Source organism: Zootoca vivipara, chromosome Z2 (assembly GCF_965207765.1).
Source record: "Zootoca vivipara chromosome Z2, rZooViv2.hap1.1, whole genome shotgun sequence".
In the NCBI taxonomy this organism is placed as follows: domain Eukaryota; kingdom Metazoa; phylum Chordata; class Lepidosauria; order Squamata; family Lacertidae; genus Zootoca; species Zootoca vivipara.
The window spans coordinates 4,709,416-4,727,942 of NC_142585.1; the positions used below are offsets into that span (position 1 = coordinate 4,709,416).

The following is an 18,527-nucleotide window of genomic DNA, read 5'->3' on the forward strand; positions in this document are numbered from 1 at the left end:
ATGATAAAGTCATGACCCCTTCATCGTCTGTTTAACTCGTTGCTTGTTTTCCTTCTCTTCCTGTTTTGTGGGATGGAGGTTTCGTTGGGATACGGTAGTATGCAACAAATTTTAGCATTTTTCAGTATTGTCGTGTCGGTATTTGTATACAGGCACGGTCCTCACAATAAACGGTTTGTTTGTTTGTTTTTTAAAAAATATATTTTTATTGATTTTCTGAGCATTACAAAGAAAAAAGACAAAGAACAAAAAAGAAGATACAAAAAAGAACAATTAAAATTTTTTTAAAAGAAAAAGAAAAATAAGATACACCCAAACTCACTTTTTGGGGAGCCATATTCTTTGACCTTAACAAGATAATACCCCTTAACCAGATTTAGCTCCCCTGTTAATTCCTTTACTATGTTGACTTCCTCCATCCCCCCTTCAAAGTTTCTATTTATAACTAATATGGCACTTTGTAGTTCATTCCTCCATTCTTCCTTCTAATTCATTTATTACATTACTATTCCTAAATCTATTTTTACATACAAACATAAGATAATTAAAAAATCTCCTTAGAATCTGGAATCTATAATAACCATAGCTGCCAAGTACCCCGTTTTCCCCGGGAAACCCCGTTTTTACTTACCTTTTCCCAGTGCCCCCCCCTATCGCTTCGTCTCCCGTTTTTCTCCATTATTTTCTCCTGCCGGCGGCCATTTTTTTCCTTTCTGATTTCCCCTTTTATGGGCACCAAAAATGGCCGCTGCCGGCTTCAAAAGTCGCTTCTACGCATGTCCGGAAGTGCATAGACGCGACTTCCGGTGTCAGCGGCGGCCATTTTTGGTGCCCATAGATGGGCAGGGTGACACCGGAAGTTACGTCGACGCACTTCCGGTCATGCGTAGAAGCGACTTTCGAAGCCGGCAGCGGCCATTTTTGGTGCCCATAGAAGGGCAAAGCGACACCGGAAATAACGTCAACGCAACTTCCGGTGTCAAATGGCTGCCGGTCCCGGATTCTGCAGTCCGGGACTTGGAAAGTAAGAATAACTATTTAACAAAGAATCATTTCTTTCCTTTATTTTCACAATAAACTTTTTTTTTGTCGTTGTCTTCTTACTGCCACAGGGCCTGCCAGCTACACGGTGGGCACCATGTCGGAGCGCTTCGACTGCCACTATTGCCGCGACAACTTGCACGGGAAGAAGTATGTGCAGAAGGAAGGCCGCCATTGTTGCGTCAAGTGCTTCGAGAAGTTCTGCGCCAACACCTGCGCCGAGTGCAGGAAGCCGATCGGAGCCGATTCCAAGGTGGTTATTTGAACAGTTTGCTTGTTTGCTGAATGGATCTTTCCATCCCATGCTTCACCCCCCTCCCAAAAAAAATAAGCGTGGGGATGTTCAGGGAGGCGGGAGAGGACAAAGGCAAATTTGTCCCTCCAGCTGTTTGGGGACTTCGTCATCCCTAGCTAGAAGGACCAGTGCTCAGGGAATTGGAGTCCCCAAACGGTACTCATGAAAAACTGGAAACAAGTCCTTCTTTCCTGATGAATAGACCACAAACTTGGTAGACCACCAACTTGACAATGCTACCATTCCGTGGATTTGTAACTGGCTGGCTGACCGAACCCAAAGGGTGCTCATCAATGGCTCCTTCTCATCCTGGAGAGTAGTGACTAGTGGGGTGAAAAGGATCTGGGAGTCTTGGCAGACCACAAACTTGACATGAGCCAACAGTGTGATGCAGCAGCTCAAAAAGCCAATGCAATTCTGGGCCGCATCAATAGGAGTATAGTGTCTAGATCAAGGGAAGTAATAGTACCACTGTATTCTGCTCTGGTCAGACCTCCCCTGGAGTACTGTGTCCAGTTCTGGGCACCACAGTTCAAGAAAGATACTGACAAGCTGGAACGTGTCCAGAGGAGGGCAACCAAAATGGTCACAGGCCTGGAAACGATGCCTTATGAGGAACGGCTTAGGGAGCTGGGTATGTTTAGCCTGGAGAAGAGAAGGTTCAGGGGTGATATGATAGCCATGTTCGAATATATAAAAGGATGTCATCTAGAGGAGGGAGAAAGGTTGTTTTCTGCTGCTCCAGAGAAGTGGACACGGAGCAATGGATTCAAACGACAAGAAAGAAGATTCCACCTCAACATGAGGAAGAACTTCCTGACAGTAAAATTTTTACTCTATCTTCAGGATTGATTATAGAGTTCGGTTTCTAAAGCCCGAGTAAATAGGGCAATAGAGGAGGTAATGTATAAGAACTTCCTGACAATAAGAGCTGTTTGACAGTGGAATTTGCTGCCAAGAAGTGTGGTGGAGTCTCCTTCTTTGGAGGTCTTTAAGCAGAGGCTTGACAGCCATATGTCAAGAATGCTTTGATGGTGTTTCCAGCTTGGCAGGGGGTTGGACTGGATGGCCCTTGTGGTCTCTTCCAACTGTATGATTCTGGACACATGGTCAGCGGAACCCTGGGCACCTTCCACAGGACATTCAATGGAATGGCTTTTACCCCACCATCAACCTAACAAGGAACACTACTATAAAAAGACAGGGTTGGCACAGGGTGAGGCCAGAAACCAAATGAACGGCAAATATATCAACATGCTTCTGGCTACCGCCCCAAATGTACCAAACAATCCATTGTGTTTTGCCAGGCTCTGTCCCAACTCTGCAGCAAACCTTTTTGGAACTAAAATATCCGCCTGATGGGAAAAAAACACACAAAAACACCATCAAAGCATTCCTGACACATGGCTGTCAAGCCTCTGCTGAAAGACCTCCAAAGAAGGAGACTCCACCACACTCCTTGGCAGCAAATTCCACTGTCAAACAGCTCTTACTGTCAGGAAGTTCTTCCTCATGTTGAGGTGGAATCTTCTTTCTTGTCGTTTGAATCCATTGCTCCGTGTCTGCTTTTCTGGAGCAGCAGAAAACAACCTTTCTCCCTCCTCTATATGACATCCTTTGATATATTTGAACATGGCTATCATATCGCCCCTTCACCTTCTCTTCTCCAGGCTAAAGATACCCAGCTCCCTAAGCCGTTCCTCATAAGGCATCGTTTCCAGGCCTTTGACCATTTTGGTTGCCCTCTTCTGGACACATTCCAGCTGGTCAGTCTCCTTCTTGAACTGTGGTGCCCAGAACTGGACACAGTACTCCAGGTGAGGTCTGACCAGAGCAGAATACAGTGGTACTATTACTTCCCTGTTGACTTTGTCCATAGAGTTTTCTTGGCAGGGATACTGGAGTGGCTTGCCAATTCCTTCTCCAGGTGGATCACGTTTGGTCAAAACATAACTTCTCTAAGTTATTTAAGCCCCTTCGCCACGACAAGGCAGTGATCCATAAAGGGGCAGTGATCCGGAAGAAATATCAACAACCTCAGATATGCAGATGACACAACCTATATGGCAGAAAGTGAGGAGGAATTAAAGAACCTTTTAATGAGGGTGAAAGAGGAGAGCGCAAAATATGGTCTGAAGCTCAACATCAAAAAAACCAAGATCATGGCCACTGGTCCTGTCACCTCCTGGCAAATAGAAGGGGAAGAAATGGAGGCAGTGAGAGATTTTACTTTCTTGGGCTGCTTGATCACTGCAGATGGTGACAGCAGTCACGAAATAAAAAGACGCCTGCTTCTTGGGAGAAAAGCAATGACAAACCTAGACAGCATCTTAAAAAGCAGAGACATCACCTTGCCTACAAAGGTCAGTATAGTTAAAGCTATGGTTTTCCCAGTAGTGATGTATGGAAGTGAGAGCTGGACCATCAAGAAGGCTGATCGCCAAAGAATTTATGCTTTTGAATTCTGGTGCTGGAGGAGACTCTTGAGAGTCCCATGGACTGCAAGAAGATCAAACCTATCCATTCTGAAGGAAATCAGCCCTGAGTGCTCACTGGAAGGACAGATCGTGAAGCTGAGGCTCCAATACTTTGGCCACCTAATGAGAAGAGAATAATCCTTGGAATAGACCTTCATGTTGGCAAAGATGGAGGGCACTAGGAGAAGGGGATGACAGAGGACAAGATGGTTGGACAGTGTTCTCGAAGCTACGAACATGAGTTTGACCAAACTGCGGGAGGCAGTGGAAGACAGGAGTGCCTGGCGTGCTCTGGTCCATGGGGTCACGAAGAGTCGGACACGATTAAATGACTAAACAACAACAACAATTACTTCCCTTGATCTAGATGCTATGCTCCTATTGATGCAGCCCAGAATTGCATTGGCTTTTTGAGCTGCTGCATCACACTGTTGACTCATGTCAAGTTTGTGGTCTACCAAGACTCCTAGATCCTTTTCAAGCCATGTGTCACCCATCCTGTATTTGTGCCTTTCATTTTTATTTGGCCAAGTGTAGTACCTTACATTTCTCCCTGTTAAAATTCATCTTGTTTGCTTTGGCCCAGTTGTCTAATCTGTTAAGGTCATTTTGAAGTGTGGTCCTGTCCTCTGGGGTATTAGCCACCGCTCCCAATTTGGTGTCATCTCCCAACTTGCTCTGGATGCCCTCAAGCCCATCATCCAAGTCATTGATAAAGATGTTGAAGAAGACTGGGCCCAAGACAGAACCCTGTGGCACCCCACTAGTCACTACTCTCCAGGATGAAGAGGAGCCATTGATGAGCACCCTTTGGGTTCAGTCAGCCAGCCAGTTACAAATCCACTGAATGGTAGCTTTGTCTAGTCTGCATTTTACCAGCTTCTTTACAAGAATATCATGGGGCACCCTGTCAAAGGCTTTGCTGAAATCAAGACAGGCTACACCAACAGCATTCCCTTCATCTACCATGTTTGTAATTCTGTCAAAAAATGAGATCAGATTAGTCTTTCATGACTTATTTTTCAGAAACCCAGATGTCTTTTGTTTTTCTAGCTTGATCAAAATGATCAATTCTTTCATAACAGGTAGATAGTTAAGAGATTAGGTTGCTTCTGTGCCCCCCCAGATTTTGATCCTGTCCTCTGGGGTATTAGCCAGCCCTCCCAATTTGGTGTCACCTGCAAACTTGCTCAGGATGCCCTCAAGCCCATCGTCCAAGTCATTGATCAAGATCACATTGATAAAGATCACAGTCTATTGGGAGTTGGGACATGCCTGAATATGACACAGCCTCCTCGTGACTGTTATCCCGCACTACCTCTCTTGGATAAAGAGAAGCGATGGAAAAAATCGGGCTGGGAACTGCCGGATAAGAACCAATAGATGGCCTTGCTAAAAACACGTGAACATGCAAAACTTATTGGGCTGGTTTCCCTAGGGAGTTACACCTCTTGCCTTTAAATGGGAAGCATTGAAAATCGTCGGGTGGAGGAGGCGAAAATGTGCAGAGAAATGGGAACGGCTGTCAGATAGATAAGGTAGGTAGGTAGGTAGGTAGATTAGATAGATAGATAGACAATAGATAGATAGGTATATAGATAGATAAGATAAGATAGGTAGGTCGGTGGGTAGGTAGATAAGATAGCTAGGTAGGTAGGTAGGTAGATAGATAAGATAGCTAGGTAGGTAGGTTGGTAGAGAGATAGATAAGATAGATAGATAAGATAGGTAGATAGGTAGATAGGTAGGTAGGTAGATAGATATGATAGATAGATAGATAGATAGATTAGATAGATAGATAGATAGATGATAGATGAGATAGATAAGATAGATAAGATAAGATTAGATAGATAGATAGATAAGATCGATCGATCGATCGATCGATAAGATAGATAGATAAGATTAGATAGATAGATTAGATAGATAGATAGGTAGATAAGATAGGTAGGTAGATAGATTAGATAGGTAGGTAGGTAGGTAGGTAGATAAGATAGCTAGGTAGATAGGTAGATAGATAGATAGATAAGATTAGATAGATAGATTAGATAGATAGATTGATAGATTAGATAGATAGATAAGATTAGATAGATAGGTAGATAGATAAGATAGATAGAAAGATAAGATAAGATAAGAAAAGATACGATAGATAAGATAGGTAGGTAGGTAGATAGGTGGTTTATTAGATAGAAAGATGATAGATCGGGCTTCCCCAAACTAAGGCCCGGGGGCCAGATGAGGCCCGCGAGGCTTTCTTATGCGGCCCCCGGCACCCCCCGCCCTCCTGCTGCCGCGTGCTCTCAACGGCATGGCTGCCCACTCCCGGGTCGCTAGAGCGCCGGAAATAGCTTGCGCGCATGTGCACACGCTCTTTCTGCTGTTCCGGTGACCCGGAGGTGTGCTGCAAACCGCTCCCACATGCTCCGGCCCCCAGCGCAATTGGCGCTGGCGGCACCGGCCCTCGGCAACGTAAGTTTGGGGACCCCTGTGATAGATGATCGGCATTCCTGCCAAGTTGCTGTTGGAGAAATAAGGGACAGGGTGGAAGTAGCAGACCGGAAGTAGCGCTGCCGCCATTTTGGAACTGGGCAGAGCATGCTCAGAAGTGACGTTTGATGCTGCTTTGCCCAGTTCCAAAATGGCCGCCGTGCCAGAAGTCGCACTGCAGCCATTTTGGAACTGGGCAGAGCAGCATCAAAAGTCGCTTCTGAGCATGCTCCGCCCAGTTCCAGAATGGCCGCTGCGCCAGAATAAACCGGGGGAAAACAAAAAATAATAATCCGTTTTTTCAGCTAGGAACAGCTGGAAAAACGGGGATTTCCCGGGGAATACGGGAGACTTGGCAGCTATGATGATCGGTAGAGATAGATAGATTAGATCGACAGATATAAGAGCTAGATAAGTTGATAGGTTAAGTAGAGAGGTGGATGGATAGGAGATAGATAGTAGATCGATCGATCAGGAGCAGGGAGTCCCCCCTGCCCCCCCCCAAAACAGGACTTCTGTAAGGATTCAACCTCAATTCTGCTGCCTTCCTCCCCTTCTCCCTCCCTCCAGGAGTTGCATTTCAAGAACCGCTACTGGCACGATAATTGTTTCCGCTGCTTCAAGTGCTCCACGTCTCTGGTCAACGAGCCCTTCATGCTGAAGGAGCACAACAAAGTTTGGTGCAGCAAGTGTACCATGGATCAGGCCCCACACTGCAAGGGCTGCCAAAAGCCCATTGTGGCAGGTAAGATCTGACATCATTAAAATACATTCATATGAAGATAATAATAATAATAATAATAATAATAATAATAATAATAATAATAATAATAAAGCACTGGGGTACATTCATATGAAAAGTGATGTTATACAATTGAAATAAGAAGAATAAAAAAGTCAAAGCAAAAAAGAGAAAAAAGAAAAATAGAATCCTAGAGTTGGAAGACACCCCAAGGGCCATCCAGTCCAACCCCCTGCCAAGCAGGAAACACCATCTTGCAGAAAGCGGAGTTGCAAACTGTTTCTTGGCTTTCAGGGTTGATATGGGATTTTGGACCTGAAAGAGCACACAAGCTTTTTGCCAACCCCCCACCCCATTATATTCCATGCAATACAGTGGTTCCTCGGTTTATGAACACAATTGGTTCCGGAAGCATTCATAAACCGAAGCGAACTTTCCCATTGAAAGTAATGGAAAGTGGATTAATCCGTTCCAGATGGGTCTGCGGCGTTCGTAAACCGAAAATGCGTAAACCGAGGTGTTCATAAACCGAGGTTCCATTCTTCTTCTTCTTTTTAATTTCCATCTTGATTTCATTTCATTGTTATGCAGAATCTAGTGTCAATTGTGACCTTGATAAAAATCCCCGTTTCCTCTCTCATTCTGTTTCCACGACTTCCCTCTACCACAACACGACAGCCTTTCATACATTTTGAACTTGTCATTGTGTGTGTGTGTGTGTGTGTGTGATGTCATAATAAATAACGACGAAAATAATATTTTTAAATAGTTCCAGTGGCACCTTAAAGTTCAACTAAATATAACCTTTCAAAGTATAAGGCTTCATGTGTAATACACACGTCATCAGATACTCTGACAACATAACATCCTTTCATACATTTTGAACAATAATTTAATGTATTCCTTCCTTTTAATGAGATTTAAGCACATGGAATCATAGAATCCTCGAGTTGGAAGAGACCACAAGGGCCATCCAGTCCAACCCCCTGCCAAGCAGGAAACACCATCCAAGCATTCCTGACATATGCCTGTCAAGCCTCTGCTTAAAGAACTCCAAAGAAGGAGACTCCACCGCACTCCTTGGCAGCAAATCCCACTGCCGAACAGCTCTTGCTGTCAGGAAGTTCTTCCTCATGTTTATGTGGAATCTTCTTTCCCCACTCCTTTACGAACTGAATCCACGCGTATCAATCCATTTGTTTCAGATCAATGTTTGGTCATTCTTCCAAACTAGTTCCATTCCTTCTGAAGTTTCCGATCCAATGTAAATCTCACGGTCACGGTCATTTCAGCCAACTCGACGAATTCACATAATTTGTTTGGCCAACTCGATGAGTTTACATCATTTGTTGAACCAATCTTCTATTGAGGGGACATTGACCCCTATCCAATTTTAGAGTCCAAGAGATTTAGACCACTATTTTTCATCACCATACCTGCCAAGTTGCTGTCAGATAAATAAGGGACCGGGCCTGAAATAGCAGACCGGAAGTAGCGCTGCTGCCATTTTGGAACTGGGTGGAGCATGCTCAGAAGTGACTTTTGATGCTGCTTTGCCCAGTTCCAAAATGGCCGCCACGCCAGAATAACCCGGGGAAAAACAAAAAAAATCTGTTTTTTCAGCTAGGAACAGCTGGGAAAACGGGGATTTCCCCGGGAAAACGGGAGACTTGGCAGCTATGTTCAGTACTGCAAGAAGTGAGGTTACAGGGAACCAGGCAGAGGGCCTTCTCGGTGGTGGCACCTGCTCTTCAGATGTCAAGGAAATAAGCAACGATCCTACTTTTAAAAGACATCTGAAGGCAGCCCTGTTGAGGGAAACATTTTAATGTTTGAGGCTGTATTGCGGGGACGTCCAATTCTCAAGAGACTGCGATCTACTCCCAGTATTAAAAAAACAGACGGTGATCTACCCCCGTTTTGGGGGAGGTTCAGCTCAAAGATGTTCCTATCCCTAACCCCTATCCCTATCCACTATCTTGTGTTTTGAATATTCAATTCTGAGGGATACTTTTAAAACTCCATGGGAAGGGGAAGTGGTAGAGGAAGTGCAGAAATGCGGTCTGTCCTCCCTTTATATTGAGTCCATGACGTACTGCCGCGCTAAAGCGGTGATCGCTCAGAGATTGGGCGATATCGCCAGACAGGAGGACATAGCCTGCGTGAAATCTAGGATGTTCTTAGGGGAGCAGGTGTATCAGGTTGCACCAGCCCGGTACCTGGCGGATATCCACTACGTGGAATACCGCAGATTACTTACTACAGCCAGACTGAATGTTCTCGATTTGGCGGTTTCGAGGGGAAGATTTGGAGGAGTCCCATACGGTCAGAGAACGTGTCATTGTGCCTTGGGCGAGGACGAATCCACAGAACCCATTTTACCGAGTTGTCCCTTTTGTAACGATTTAAGGCAATATCTTATAACCCCATATTTATCTCACTTTAGTTCCCGACTAAGAGAACGGCATGCAGCATATTTGCTCAACAAGCCCACTGGGGAAATACTCTTCTCGGTGGCTCAATTCCTCTTCCTGGCGCTCAAGTGTCGGAAACGTATAACCGAATGCCTTGATGTGGGTTACCTGTAGGATGTTCGGTAGCGCGGTCATTTTGGAAAAAATATATATAACAAGAATAATATTGGAGAAAACTGGGTATTGAAACTTGCTTAATCTCAATCATATATCCCAGTTCATAGCTGCCCTTTAAAGTACGCTTCACGCAGAGTATACGCAGTCAGAAGTCGACCTGGCTAAGAAAACACCACCAAGAGCGTAGGGAATTGTCTCCCTTATATGAAACCCCTTACTAGCTGCACACTTGTAAAAGTATGCAGATGAAAATACAAACGTTTGGGTTTCTTTAATTGAAAAACAAACTGACTCTAAAGAGACTTTAAACTATAGATAAATGCTTTCTCTCTTAGCAAACTAGCTTTATAACTAAACAACTCTCATACTAAGATCATAGCTGCCAAGTACCCCATTTTCCCCGGGAAACCCCCGTTTTTACTTGCCTTTTCCCGGTGGTCCCCCGTATCACTTTGTCTCTTGTTTTTCTCCATTATTTTCTCCTGCTGGCGGCCATTTTTTTTCTTTCCAACTTGCCCTTCTATGGGCACCAAAAATGGCCGCCGCCGGCTTCAAAAGTCGCGTCTACGCATGTCCGGAAGTGCATAGACGTGACTTCCGGTATTGGCAGCGGCCATTTTCGGTGCCCATAGATGGGCAGAGCGACACTGGAAGTTGCGTCGACGCACTTCCTGACATGCGTAGAAGCGGCTTTCGAAGCCGGCGCCGGCCATTTTTTGTGCCCATAGAAGGGCAAAGCGACACCGGAAGTTACGTTGACGCAACTTCCGGTGTCACACGGCTGCCAGTCCCGGATTCTGCAGTCCGGGACTTGGAAGGTAAGACTAAGATTCAACTGGGAATCTCTTAAACGGAGAGTCTCTCTTACTAAGATTCAACTGGGAATCTCTTAAACTGAGAATTAAATCACACTGAGAGATATTTAACTGAGAGAGTGATCTACTAAGAGATCTAACTAAGAGAGGAATCCAACGGAAAGATCTAACTAAGAGATACAGAAGGCTTTCTGGCAGATATACAAGAAGCAGAGCCCATGCCTGTGAGCAATTAACAGAAACACCGGCACCTGTTTCTCTTAAACGGACAGTATTTGCATGAGACCGGCTCTAAAGTAACTTGACTATTCCAAAACCCCAACAGGTCATACTTCATTTATGTATCCCTCTGATGCCTTCAGCTTTATATTTTTTATACTTTTCTATTTGTATCGAGAAACAATGACTATCGGTCGAATGTTTTCTCAGCGCCATGAATTGCACCAATCTAGCAGCGAGTGCCACCTCCTTCCCCACCTCTCTCTCTTTGCAGGTGACCAGAATGTGGAATACAAGAAGACAGTTTGGCACAAGGAGTGTTTCACCTGCAGCCAATGCAAGCAGGTGATTGGCACCGCCAGCTTCTTCCCCAAGGACGACGAGATTTATTGCACCTCCTGCCATGAGCAGAAATTTGCCAAGACCTGCGTGAAATGCAAGCAGGTAAGTCGGGCCGACCCCCCGACCCCCGCTTACCTGGATCCCATTCGGATCCTGGCTTTTCTTCAAAGGGCTCGGAGCTGTGCCAACATCATCAGCTTCCTGAGACGTATTCTTGGACTCCCAACTGTTATCAAATATGAAACAACTAGTATCGTGAAGCCCGTTAAATTAACGGGTGCTAGAACGTGCGATTCCCCCCGCCCATTCCCGCTCTCTCTCTCCCCCTCCCTTCTTTTCTCCACCCACCATACCTGCCAAGTTGCTGTCGGAGAAATAAGGGACTGGGCGGAAGTAGCAGACCGGAGGTAGCGCTGCCGCCATTTTGGAACTGGGCGGAGCATGCTCAGAAGTGACTTTTGATGCTGCTTTGCCCAGTTCCAAAATGGCCGCTGTGCCAGAAGTTGCACTGCAGCCATTTTGGAACTGGCCAGAGCAGCATCAAAAGTCGCTTCTGAGCATGCTCCGCCCAGTTCCAAAATGGCCGCCACGCCAGAATAAACCGGGGAAAAGCTGGAACAGCTGGAAAAACAGGGATTTCCCGGGGAATACGGGAGACTTGGCAGCTATGCCACCCACACACGTCGGGACTCTCCTGGGCTGCCACCGCGCTGCTCCTCCGGCGCTGCTACTCCTCCTCCTCCTCCTCCTCCTCCTCCGTCCATGCCTAGGCAGGGGAGGGGAGAAGGTAGGGGCGGCCAGGGCCCTCTTTCCTTGCTGCCCTCCCCCTGGGCTCGAGCCCCCTCCTTGTCCGCCGCTGCAGAACCAGGCCTCCGGCAGCTGCTCCCACCGACGCTCTCCCTGTCATTCGCCCCCCCCCCGGCCGCCGCTGCCGCGCTACGTGGCCGCCGCCGTAGCCAACCAAAGTCAGCCAGACACTCAGCCTCAAGATTGCACCGCGAGGGAAACGGTAGGCAGGGGGGGGGGAGCGTGCGTGCATGTGTGCGTCCAGTCTCTGCGTCCAATCCCTGTGTCCGTGGGGCACATGTGCAGTAGCACAAACCCAGGGACACAGGGACTGGAGGCAGAGACACTTGGACTTAGTTATATAGGATGTGTGCAGAAATAGGCATACACACAATGGAATATTGGGCTTAGAATCATAGATTCATAGAATCCTAGAGTTGGAAGAGACAACAAGAGCCATCCAGTCCAACCCCCTGCCAAGCAGGAAACACCATCACAGCATTCTTGACATATGGCTGCCAAGCCTCCACTTAAAGACATCCAAAGAAGAAGACTCCACCACAGTCCTTGGCAGCAAATCCCACTGTCAAACAGCTCTTACTGTCAGGAAGTTCTTCCTAAATTCTTCCTAATGTTGAGGTGGAATCTTCTTTCTTGTAGTTTGAATCCATCGCTCCGTGTCCGCTTCCTTTTATATATTTGAACATGGCTATCATATCACCCCTTAACCTTCTCTTCTCCAGGCTAAACATACCCAGCTCCCTAAGCCTTTTCTCATAAGGCATTGTTTCCAGGCCTTTGACCATTTTGGTTGCCCTCCTCTGGACACGTTCCAGCTTGTCAGTATCCTTCTTGAACTGTGAAGGATATTGCCACAGGGTTCTGTCTTGGGCCCAGTCTTATTCAACATCTTTATCAATGACTTGGATGATGGGCTTGAGGGCATCCTGAGCAAGTTTGCAGACGACACCAAATTAGGAGGGGTGGCTAGTACCCCAGAAGACAGGATCACACTTCAAAATGACCTTCATAGATTAGACAACTGGGCCAAAGCAAACAAGATGAATTTTAACAAGGAGAAATGTAAGGTACTACACTTGGGAAAAAAAAAATGAAAGGCACAGATACAGAATGTGTGACACCTGGCTTGAGAGCAGTACATGTGAAAAGGATCTAGGAGTCCTGGTAGACCACAAACTTGACATGAGTCAACAGTGTGATGCAGCAGCTAAAAAAGCCAATGCAATTCTGGGCTGCATCAATAGGAGTATAGCATCTAGATCAAGGGAAGTAATAGTACCACTGTATTCTGCTCTGGTCAGACCTCACCTGGAGTACTGTGTCCAGTTCTGGGCACCACAATTCAAAAAGGATACTGACAAGCTGGAACGTATCCAGAGGAGGGCAACGAAAATAGTCAAAGGCCTGGAAACGATGCCGTATGAGAAACGGCTTAGGGAGCTGGGTATGTTTAGCCTGGAGAAGAGAAGGTTAAGGGGTGATATGATAGCCATGTTAAAATATATCAAAGGATGTCATATAGAGGAGGGAGAGATTGTTTTCTGCTGCTCCAGAGAAGCGAACACGGAGCAATGGATTCAAGCTCCAAGAAAGAAGATTCCACCTCAACATTAGGAAGAACTTCCTGACAGTAAGAGCTGTTCGACAGTGGAATTTGCTGCCAAGTCTCCTTCTTTGGAGGTCTTTAAGCAGAGGCTTGACAGGCATATGTCTAGAATGCTTTGATGGTGTTTCCTGCTCGGCAGGGGGTTGGACTGGATGGCCCTTGGGGTCTCTTCCAACTCTATGATTCTAGGAAACTACAGTGTATGAACCCTGTGGTTCTTCCCACTAGTCATTACTCTGCAGGATGAGGAGGAGCCATTGATGAGCACCCTTTGGGTTCGGTCAGTCAGCCAGTTACAAATCCACTGAATGGGAGCATTGCCTAGCCCGCATTTTACCAGCTTCTTTACAAGAATATTAGGGCAGCTGGGACGAATGGTTCCGCGGGAGTCCGAGCAGCGCTTGACCTCTGACCTCCGTCCCCATGCCAGGCCATCACCTGTGGAGGGGTGGCCTACCAGGAGAAGCCGTACCACTCCGAGTGCTTTGTCTGTGCCACCTGCTCCAAGAAACTCGGAGGGCAGCGCTTCACGGCCGTGGAGGACCAATTCTACTGCGTCGATTGCTACAAGTCCTTTGTGGCCAAAAAATGCAGAGGTTGCCAGAACCCCATCACAGGTGGGTCAGGGATGGGTCCGGGGCGGGTGCCCGGAGGCAGGTGGAGGACGGGTGGCAGCTAACAGGTTGAGGTCGGATCCTGGCAAGGCAGCATAAACATTAGGAAGAACTTCCTGACAGTAAGAGCTGTTCGGCAGTGGGATTTGCTGCCAAGGAGTGTGGCGGTCTCCTTCTTCTTTGGAGGTCTTTAAGCAGAGGCTTGACAGGCATATGTCAAGAATGCTTTGATGGTGTTTCTGCTTGGCAGGGGGTTGGACTGGATGGCCCTTGTGGTCTCTTCCAACTCTATGATTCTACGGCAGCTAACGGGTTGAGGTCGGATCCTGGCAAGGCAGCAGCCCCTGTCCTGGTCCTGAACGGGGGGGGGGACTGTGCCCCTGAAGGACCAGCTGCGCAGCCCGTTTTGGGCCCATGGAGGCGCAGGTTCCTTCTGGGTCCATCTGGGACGCAGATGGATGAGACCCTTCGCTGCGCAGAGTGGCGCATGCTCTGGTTATCTCCTGCCTGCACTACTGCAGTGGTGGCCAAACTCGCCCCCCCAGCTGTTTTGGGACTACAATGCCCATCGTCCCTGACCGCTGGTCCTGCTAGCTAGGGATCATGAGAGTGGTAGGCTGAGTTTGAGGAAGCCTGCGAGTCTTGGGAGACCTGAGAGGGGCTCGTGGGAGAGAAGCCCACCTACCCGTCCCCAAACTCCCCTGCCCCTTCTTCCAGGCCTAGGCAAACTCGGCCCTCCAGCTGTTTTGGGACTACAATGCCCATCGTCCCTGACCACTGGTCCTGTGAGCTAGGGATGATGGGAGTTGTAGTCCCAAAGAGCTGGAGGGCCAAGTTGGGCCATGCCTGCTCCATGGTGAAGGTGGAAGGGTACTGCCTAGCACAGTGGTGGCCAAACTCGGCCCCCCAGCTGTTTTGGGACTACAAAGCCCATTGTCCCTGACCGCTGGTCCTGTGAGCTAGGGATGATGGGAGTTGTAATCCCAAAAGGGCTGGAGGGCCAAGTGTGGCCATGCCTAATCTAAAACAGTGGTGGCCAAACTCGCCCCCCCCAGCTGTTTTGCGACTACAATGCCCATCGTCCCTGACGGCTGGTCCTGTGAGCTAGGGACAATGGGAGTTGTAATCCCAAAAGGGCTGGAGGGCCAAGTGTGGCCACGCCTGAACTAGAACAGTGGTGTCCAAACTCGCCCCCCCCCAGCTGTTTTGGGACTACAATGCCCATGGTCCCTGACCGCTGGTCCTGTGAGCTAGGGACGATGGGATTTGTAGTCCCAAGACCAAGTTTGCCTGTTATGCCCGGAGGAAGTGAGCTGTGTGCTTTCCCTCCCCGTCCTTTTTAACCCTTTCCTTCCCCGCTCCTCCTCTGAACCCACAGGCTTCGGGAAAGGCACCAACGTGGTGAGCCACGAAGGCCACTCCTGGCACGACTACTGCTTCAACTGCAAAAAGTGCTCCGTCCCGTTGGCCAACAAGCCCTTCGTCTTCCACGCTGAGCAAGTCTACTGCCCCACCTGCGCGAAGAAGCTGTAAGGGGAGGAGCCGGGGGTAAAGGGGGGGCGGGGCGCGGCCTCGCCTCTTCCCTGGAGGGGTTCGATCCTGCGACACGCCTGCCCGCGTTGTAGGCTTTCCCATGCCCGTCCTTAAGAGGTGCCCGGCATCTCACCCCTCCCCATCTGACAGGCGACGTTCAATAAAAGCTCTGCCTTAGCATCCTAACTAGCGCTAACCTTGCTTAAACTTCCTGACAGTAAGAGCTGTTCGACAGTGGAATTTGCTGCCAAACTAACCTTGCTTTAACTTCCTGACAGTAAGAGCTGTTCGACAGTGGGATTTGCTGCCAAGGAGTGTGGTGGAGTCTCCTTCTTTGGAGGTCTTGAAGCAGAGGCTTGACAGGCATATGTCAAGAATGCTTTCGTGGTGTTTCCTGCTTGGTAGCGGGTTGGACTGGATGGCCCTTGTGGTCTCTTCCAACTCTATGATTCTAACTTCAAGAAAGAAGATTCCACCTAAACATTAGGAAGAATCTCCTGACAGTGAGAGCTGTTCGGCAGTGGAATTTGCTGCCAAGGAGTGTGGTGGAGTCTCCTTTCTTTGGAGGTCTTTAAGCAGAGGCTTGACAGGCAAATGTCAAGAATGCTTTCGTGGTGTTTTCTGCTTGGCAGGGGGTTGGACTGGATGGCCCTTGTGGTCTCTTCCAACTCTATGATTCTATTATTCTACTAGATGACCCGGCCACGCGTTGCTGTCAGCCATATGTCAATAATGCTTTGATGGTGTTTCCTGCTTGGCAGGGGGCTGGACTGGATGGCCCTTGTGGTCTCTTCCAACTCTGATTCTACGTCTTTTAAAAGCAGGATAGTTGCTGATTTCCTTGACCTCTGATGGGGGAGGGTGCCACCACCGAAAAGGCCCTCTGTGCTTGTATTACACTGAATCCTAGAGTGGGGTGGGACGGGGGGGGGGGGAATCCTTGTGTGCTCTTCCATGTCAAAAATCACACAAAAGCCAGGAAACAGCCAGCCCGAGCCCTTTGCAACGTCCCTTTCCACAAGCGATGATGCCTTCATACGGCATTTGTTTTGACAATCCAAATTAGGGTTCAACCAACTTTTTCGGGAGGGGCCCAGTCCGCTGTCCCTCAGACCTTGTGGGGGGCTGGACTGTATTTTTTGGGGGGGAGGGGGATGAACAAATTCCTATGCCCCACAAATTAATAAAAGGACCCATTCGACTCATGTGAAAACAAGCCCTAGGTCAGGCATCCCCAAACTTTGGCCCTCCAGATGTTTTGGACTACAATTCCCATCTTCCCCGACCACTGGTCTTGTTAGCTAGGGATCATGGGAGTTGTAGGCCAAAACATCTGGAGGGCTGCAGTTTGGGGATGCCTGCCCTAGGTGATAGTATGTCAATATGCAGACCTTGTGTGTATTTTTTTTTTGGGGGGGGGAATGAACAAATTCCTATGCCCCACAAATCACCCAGAGGTTCATTTTAAAGAAAAGGACACATTCGACTCACGTGAAAACAAGCTAGTATGTCAATACGCAGGTCTGATCAAAACCACACAGTCCGGCCCAGACCCGTGTCCAGAAAACCTCGCCTTCGCAGATTAACAGAACATTAATGCATCGATGTGCATTAAGGAATCAAATGCAAAGGTTTACGACACACAATTTCTTCCACCCATTCTTACCTGATATTGTACCTGTTATCACATCCCTTCCGGTGGAGTGTCTCAAGGGGGGATTAAGGGAAGGGGCGTTACGGGAAGCAATCTATATATATATAAATGTAAAAATCTTGAAATTGACGGCCGCTATGTTCTCTGTAACCGCTTGACCGATCGTCCTGATATTTTGACACAGTGATCCAGGCCACTCCCCGAGGGTTGTAGGGGACATGAAAAACCTCAAATCACACACCTCGGCAGGATTTGACCCGCTTTTCCACCAAGTCAAACAGCGCCCTCAAGTGGAATTCCTCCCACAGTACACCCCTCCCTTCCTGAGAAATCTAAGCTACACCCACAAACCAAATGACATCATCATCAACCAAGCAACTTAAACCACACAGGCGGCCATTATCAGACAGACTAGGCCGCTTTCAAGACTAGGCCAAGTGGAGGTAAGGGGGGGGGGCAATAGAGGGCAGGGATACGTAATGGGTCAGAACAGGGGGGGGACGACACAGGGATGAAACCTGCCCTCTCCACAATATCTCACCTCGGCTTTGCAGACTAGGCCGCTTTCCAAACTAGGCCAAGTGGAGGTAAGGGGGGGGGCGAATAGAGGGCAGGGATATGTAATGGGTCAGAACAGGGGACGACGACACAGGGATGAAACCTGCCCTCTCCACAGTGTCTCGCCTCGACTCAGGGGGACTCTGAGGCTCAGGGGGATCTGAAGGGGGGCTATTACCCTCCATTTCACAGACTAACGCACAGCAACGCGTGCAGGGCCAGCTAGTACTGTATAAAAAGTAATAAACGTCTCCCGTTTGAGGGGGGGTCTTCTCCTTTCCTCCTCGGGGAGACTGGCTTCGAGCGTGCTGCCGCAGAAATCTCAAATAAAGATCCAGCTTTGCTGCAACTCGCCTGGCTTTGTATTTCGTTTTGGCACGCTGACGGCGGGAACCTTCGTGGGTTCCCGTACGGAGAGGAGTCCCGTTCTCTTTCCCCGTTCCTGGAAACCTCGTGTGGGAACATCAAACCATTGATGGACGAAGGAGGACAAACTGGTAACAGGGGAAAAAACTCGGCATGGGTGAAAATGAGATCCTAAGTATGGAGATATGGTCAATAGGGACGCAGGTGGCGCTGTGGTTAAACCACTGAGCCTAGGGCTTGCTGATCAGAAGGTCGGCGGTTCGAATCCCTGCGACGGGGTGAGCTCCCGTTGCTCGGTCCCAGCTCCTGCCAACCTAGCAGTTCGAAAGCACGTCAAAATGCAAGTAGATAAATAGGAACCGCTCCGGCGGGAAGGTAAACGG

General features: G+C 48.1%; 1 protein-coding gene across 6 annotated transcripts in view; it reads left to right on the plus strand.

Moving 5' to 3' along the window:
* Nucleotides 1-18,127, plus strand: part of FHL1 (four and a half LIM domains 1) — a 41,116-nt gene extending 22,989 nt beyond the window's left edge. For all 6 annotated transcript variants that reach the window (XM_088665230.1, XM_060270367.2, XM_088665233.1 and 3 more), the window contains 5 exons: nucleotides 1,113-1,294; nucleotides 6,868-7,042; nucleotides 10,939-11,108; nucleotides 13,850-14,036; nucleotides 15,412-18,127. In XM_088665230.1, the coding sequence (XP_088521356.1) occupies nucleotides 1,113-1,294; nucleotides 6,868-7,042; nucleotides 10,939-11,108; nucleotides 13,850-14,036; nucleotides 15,412-15,566 (869 nt within the window). In that variant the 3' untranslated portion in view covers nucleotides 15,567-18,127. The remainder of the gene's footprint in view (nucleotides 1-1,112; nucleotides 1,295-6,867; nucleotides 7,043-10,938; nucleotides 11,109-13,849; nucleotides 14,037-15,411) is intronic.
* Nucleotides 18,128-18,527: the final 400 nt, after the last annotated feature.